The 6,064-nt window shown below is 34.0% G+C and overlaps 1 protein-coding gene across 1 annotated transcript in view; it reads right to left on the reverse strand.

Moving 5' to 3' along the window:
• LOC111704787 (TGF-beta receptor type-1) overlaps positions 1-6,064 on the reverse strand; it is an 18,678-nt gene that overhangs the window by 2,374 nt on the left and 10,240 nt on the right. Inside the window, exons 11-15 of the mRNA XM_023477132.1 lie at positions 5,484-5,508; positions 5,268-5,365; positions 5,000-5,123; positions 4,276-4,434; positions 3,053-3,089 (exon numbers count right to left, since the gene is read on the reverse strand). Coding sequence (XP_023332900.1) covers positions 3,053-3,089; positions 4,276-4,434; positions 5,000-5,123; positions 5,268-5,365; positions 5,484-5,508 — 443 coding nt within the window. The remainder of the gene's footprint in view (positions 1-3,052; positions 3,090-4,275; positions 4,435-4,999; positions 5,124-5,267; positions 5,366-5,483; positions 5,509-6,064) is intronic.

Below are 6,064 nucleotides of genomic sequence, written 5' to 3' on the forward strand. Positions count from 1 at the left end.
AGGGAAGGAGAAGGGAAGGAGAAGGGAAGGAGAAGGGAAGGAGAAGGGAAGAAGAAGGGAAGGAGAAGGGAAGGGAAGGAGAAGGGTAATTCTATTGAGAAAGTTGAAAAGCAACTTAGTAAGTTATGTGACATCTTTACATCCTAGGAAAAACGATTTAAACCTACGTCACTTGTAAAGGCTTCAGTAGAGGGTTTTCATAGAACCGAGTGGGCTGAAAACATCAGTAAAGACATGCTAGAAACAAGTGCCAGGAAGATCTAGAGAAGCTGGTTGAAAATCTTATAGGAGACAAACTTCAGGAGAAGTTTGCAGTTCAGGATAGCCTTCTGCAGACATTCATTCAACTCCTGACATTTAAACAAAATTCTGATCAGCAGTCCTTGGAAGTGTTATATCAACTGTTCCAAAAGAATTATAGGCAGAGTTTGTCAGCAGAGTCTAGATTCTTTGACCTGTTTGAACATGTTAATATCAAATCATATACTGAAGCCTACTGTGAAAGTGTGGGATCCCTCATCAATATACTAGTTAATAAAGGAAGAAACCTCACATCAAGCTTTTTGTCAAGAGAGCTTTTCATAGCTTTTAATGCTCCTCCTCTTCATATCTTAAAGAAAAAAAATCATCACTGAAATCAGGGATGAGTTTATGAAGGAGATGACCTTTGTAAGAAAGATGGACAACGCCAGACTTTCCAGACAGTACTCCAAACTGAAGTTTGCAGATCTATCTCTTGGACAGCTTCGGAAGAACCAAGAAAATCAGTCTCATGTCCCTGTAGACTTTTTTTACTGTTTAATTAAGTAAGAATAAGTAAATTTTTTAGATGATACTTTAATAAATCTATGTATTTTGAATTGTCGAGTTTGGGAAAGAAATTCAAAAAAAAATTTAGGGGGGGGGGGGAAAAGAATCAAAAATATGGAATTATATACACCCCTGTGCACAGTGGTTCAAGTGTTTCACTTTCATCAACATCAAAATATATTCTAGTTGGCAAAGTGGTTCAAGTATTTCACTTTCATCAACATCAATATATAAAAATATATTAGAGCTTGCACAGTGGTTCAAGAATTTCACTTTCATTAACATATATATCTAAATATATTTTAGTATGCACAGTGGTTCAAGCATTTCACTTTCATCAACATATATATCAAAAATAATTTTATTTGGCACAGCGGTTCAAATGGTTCACTTTCATCAACATCAATATCTAAATATATTCTAGTTGCACACTGCACAGCGGTTTAATTCTTTCACTTTCATCAACATCAAAATCTAAATATTATTTATTATACACAGTGATTCTAGTATTTCACTTTCATCAACATCCATTCTAAAATCTAAATATATTCAAATATGCACACTGGTTCAAGTATTCACTTTCATCAAAATCAATATCAGAATATATTCTAATATGCACACTGCACAGCGGTTCAAGTATAGAGTTTTAAATAAAATTATATCTTTTATGAAATTATGTCAAATCAAACTTGTTTAGGATAACCTTGAAAAAATTGAAACAATCTGACTAAAATATTTTAGTATCTACATGGAAGAAGCACATATTTTATGGTTGCTAAATTGTAATTATTGTAAATTATTGTAAACTATTGTTAATTATTGTATACTAGAAATTCAATTCTTTCTAGCCTTAGAGGGCGCTTCGCGCCCCGCGCCCATCTGCTAAATTAATTGTGAACATGTTCTCTTTGTGTACATCGTAAAACAAAACAAAAAATTTCGCGGATTTTCACAAAAAATTTCGCGGATTTTCCAAATTTTAAAAAATTTAATGACGATCGAATTTTGATGGAGACAAATATTTGAAATTTTGATAATTGATAAACCTTCCCTGGAGTCCCTAGATGTCCCACAAAAAATTTGGGCCCGATCGGTTCAGCCGTTTTGACGTTTATTGGATACAAATAGACAGACAGACAAACAGACAAGCCAAATTTATATATAGATTATTATTCTATTATTTCTATTTATTGTATTTCCATATTTTCTGCAAAAAGGGCACTCTAGTAAAGAGTAATAAGTAATTGCATCAACGCATAGTTCAGTTGTATGTTTCTTAATATTTTCTTTGCTTCTACGATTTCAGAATTGATTTAATATTTGAACTTAGGCTTTTCAATGGATTTCGGTTCTCACATAGGTTCAATTATATTCCAATGGTTTAATTTGTATTGGATGTTAACTTGGATTTTCACTTGAATTTTTCTTGGATTTTACTTGGATTGAACTTGGATGTCTACTTGGATGTCTACTTGGATGTCTACTTGGATGTCTACTTGGATGTCTACTTGGATTAATCTTGGATTAATATTGGATTGAACTTGGATTGAACTTGGATTGAACTTGGATGTCTACTTGGATGTCTACTTGGATTAATCTTGGATTAATCTTGGATTGAACTTGGATTGAACTTGGATTGAACTTGGATTGAACTTGGATTGAACTTGGATTGAACTTGGATTGAACTTGGATTGAACTTGGATTGAAATTGGATTGAACTTGGATTGAACTTGGATTGAACTTGGATTGAACTTGGATTGAACGTGGATTGAACGTGGATTGAACGTGGATTGAACTTTGATTGAACTTTGATTGAATTTTGATTGAACTTTGATTGAACTTGGATTGACTTTACTTAATTTAATTTGACGAATATGATTTTATATATGTTAAGATGGTATTTGTTAACCCAGAGCTCAACTTGCACTTAACCCATTTTCAAAATAGCAATGCAACTAGGGTTTCCAGCGAAAAAGGAAAAAAAGTTTCACGAAAATTTATTCCTTGTCCCATTTTGAAAATCATTTTTTCCTCAGAAAGTTTTAGGATTTTTCGCTGAATTAGGGTAAATTAATGATTTTTCGGGAAAATAAATGTTTTTTACGGGAAACAAATGAAATTTTATGCAGAAAGTCATAAAAAATGTTTAAAAAACTTATGTCCAATTTTTTTAACCCCCCCCCCCCGGAGGTGGGTAATTCTTAAAATTATCCATCCCTGCATGTTAAAACTATTTTCATACCTGGAAGTTCAGGTCTACACTGGTCTATACACACAACCTAAAATAAATAAGGGTAAAAACACAGATTTTTTTTCTTCATATTCTTATTTTACGTAAATATTGGATCCCCTTCATAAGTTACGTAAAATTACAGAGAAAAATTAGTTTTAACAGTCCACTAAAATTAAACCCCTTAACTTTTAACTTTCCCTTGGATAGTGTTCTAACATAGTTCCAGAGAACTTTATTAGAGACCTGGGGCAACAACCCCTAATCAATTCAAACATGTATTTATTTCTACTTGAAATAACTCATATTACATGATCCCTTTACTTCACAGTGTTTTCTTTAATAACGCCTTCAAAGGACCTCACTAGTCTCCTGGAGTTTGTAATAACTCTTGTAATAATAGAGATAAATGGTGCTAACTTTGCACCTATATTCTTTTAATCCATAAGGGGCATAAAATTATAAAATTATTATTTTCTTACTTTTAGACTAATGAAATCCAGGAGGGGAGTGTTTATTGATATTTTTCCTCTTAACGCCCCTGAAGAAGTATATATTTATGATTTATCAATTCAAATAACTACAAAACATTTTTAGATTTTTACTCGCCTTTTTTTATTTAATTTTGCATTATTGGCACTGATTCCTCTTCATTTTTCAGGAGTCTGATGTGGATCAAAGGACCCCCCTGACTGTTGGCTTTTTAGCCCCTGAACGATACAGGGCTCCTCCTGCAAGCTGAATCTGTCCTTGTTAGGCTATTTTGTCATGGTCTAATATTCTGTCAGACCTAAAATCTTGAAAACAATAATGATACATCGGCAAAAAAATATTATATATATAAATACCTGTTTTGGGCCAAATACCCCCCTTTCTACGCCCCTGATCAAGAAAAAAAAAATTTGAAATTTTTTTATGCCCCTTATGGATTAAAAGAATATAGGTGCAAAGTTAGCACCATTTATCTCTATTATTACAAGAGTTATTACAAACTCCAGGAGACTAGTGAGGTCCTTTGAACAGTCTTACGCCCTGACATCGCCAGATTTTCAAAACACATTTTTATTTGCAAGGGTTGGACATTAAAAAAAATAATTCTGCAAGGATGAAGATTTCGAGGTGGCTCTGACGAGAAAATAAGGAGAATGTGGCTCGGACTAGAATTTGTTGTGATTGGGCTTCCTTCCCTCGTCTCACTGTAGTTGAAGAAATTAAATAATGAATAATAAACAAACCTTTCTCATCTCATCTATACTTGGGTCAATCCCAACCATATCCCAGTAGGGTGGCTGGTAGCCAGATACACCCTCCTCTTGGTAGCTGGGGGCACCCTGCCCCCTCTCTACTCGGTTTAGGATCTCCCAGAATACTAGACCAAGGGCGTAGATATCTCCCTGAATCAATCAATTTATCAATCACAAAATCGACCAATCAATCAAATATCAATAATAAAATATAAAATATTATTCAAAAATCAAAACAAATCGAATCAAAATTTAATTTCAAGTCTTTAAAAAATACGCCCCAATATTCAGAAGTCAAACAAAAAGGGGATGATTGAGATGGCTTGTTTGATGTAGGGGGGGCTGCCTTTATTTTTGGTTCAAATCTTCCAATTTTTTGGCTGCACGCCTAATTTTAATGACCTCTAATGACCTCCAAAAATTAAATTGTTTTAACTATGGCTTTATGCATATCAATTAAAAGCTAGGAACCCCAAGAATAAAGTAGCGCGACGAATCCAGTGTTTGACCTTCTAATGACCTCCAACGACCTCTAATGACCTAAATGACCTAAAATAAAAAAATTAATTTTTTTAACAATTGCTTTATGCATATCAAATGAAAGCCAGTGTCATATCTTCTATTACCATACCGAAGATGCCTGAGTTGACTTAACTGATATACCATATAACCTGAAATTGCTCCAGATGCACAGTTACTTGCAAAACTCTTGTACCTGTTTATAAGACTCGAAATCCTCGTCCAAGATCGAGGAATCTAGAACCTCCGGAGCTAAGTAGCGCTTAGTCCCAACCCTGCTATTCGAGGGAACATCAATACTGTTACTCTCAGAGAAATATCTAAAGAAATTTAAAATTTAGAAAATAAACCTTTCTTCAGGGGGCTTTTTGAGGGATTATAAATACAATAAAACTTGATGAAAAACCAGTATTATTCTTGGAAGTGCATATTCCTGATCTCGATAATATGTCCGTAGTTTATACCTGACCGCCAATCCTAAGTCCCCGACAGCGCAGACTCCATCATGACGAACCAAAATATTTTTACTTTTCAGGTCACGGTGAGCTATGGCAGGCTTACCCTAAACATAGATGAAGTCAGAACAGTTTTCCTACATATCGCAGTACTTTGTCTGTTTGAATCCAATTAACGTCAAAATGGCTGAACAGATCGGGCCCAACTATTGTATGGCAACTCACATTTCCCTTGAGGGACGGTTTATGCCTGTTTGAACACCACAAATAAACTTAGTTTATCATTTTAAAAATCCCCAGCTGAAGCAGATAATCCGCCAACATGTTTTTTTGAAATTGTCATTAAATGCCAGATGTTTAGAAAGAAGTAACTTAAATTAAAATTGAACATAGAATAAATGGCCTATCCCTAAGATTACCCAACCCGTACGAGTGAGGTTGTTTTCCGCCAAATGTTGGATGAGTTTTGTAAATTTCACGGGCAACGCGAGAACTTTATAAAATTTCATGAAAAAAAACTTAAAATGAGCTTAATATATACAAATTAAACATTTCCTTTCTCTGTTCCCTTATTCCCTGATTATTACAAAAACTATGAGCCAGGGATGTATATTTTCCTGAAAAATCATTAAAGCCCCCTCTTTAGAAAATCCTTTTCCCTTAAGAAGATAAGTTTGTATAGGTAATTTGTTGACTGCTGGGGGGATAAAAATGGTTCATTTTGGATCTTTAAGCTATTGAAGACACTTCCTAAAGGATAGTATGGTTTAAAATAATCTAAAATTATTATTTTCTTAGTTTTTGAC

This window comes from Eurytemora carolleeae, unplaced genomic scaffold (assembly GCF_000591075.1).
Source record: "Eurytemora carolleeae unplaced genomic scaffold, Eaff_2.0 scaffold621, whole genome shotgun sequence".
Classification (NCBI taxonomy): Eukaryota; Metazoa; Arthropoda; class Copepoda; order Calanoida; family Temoridae; genus Eurytemora; species Eurytemora carolleeae.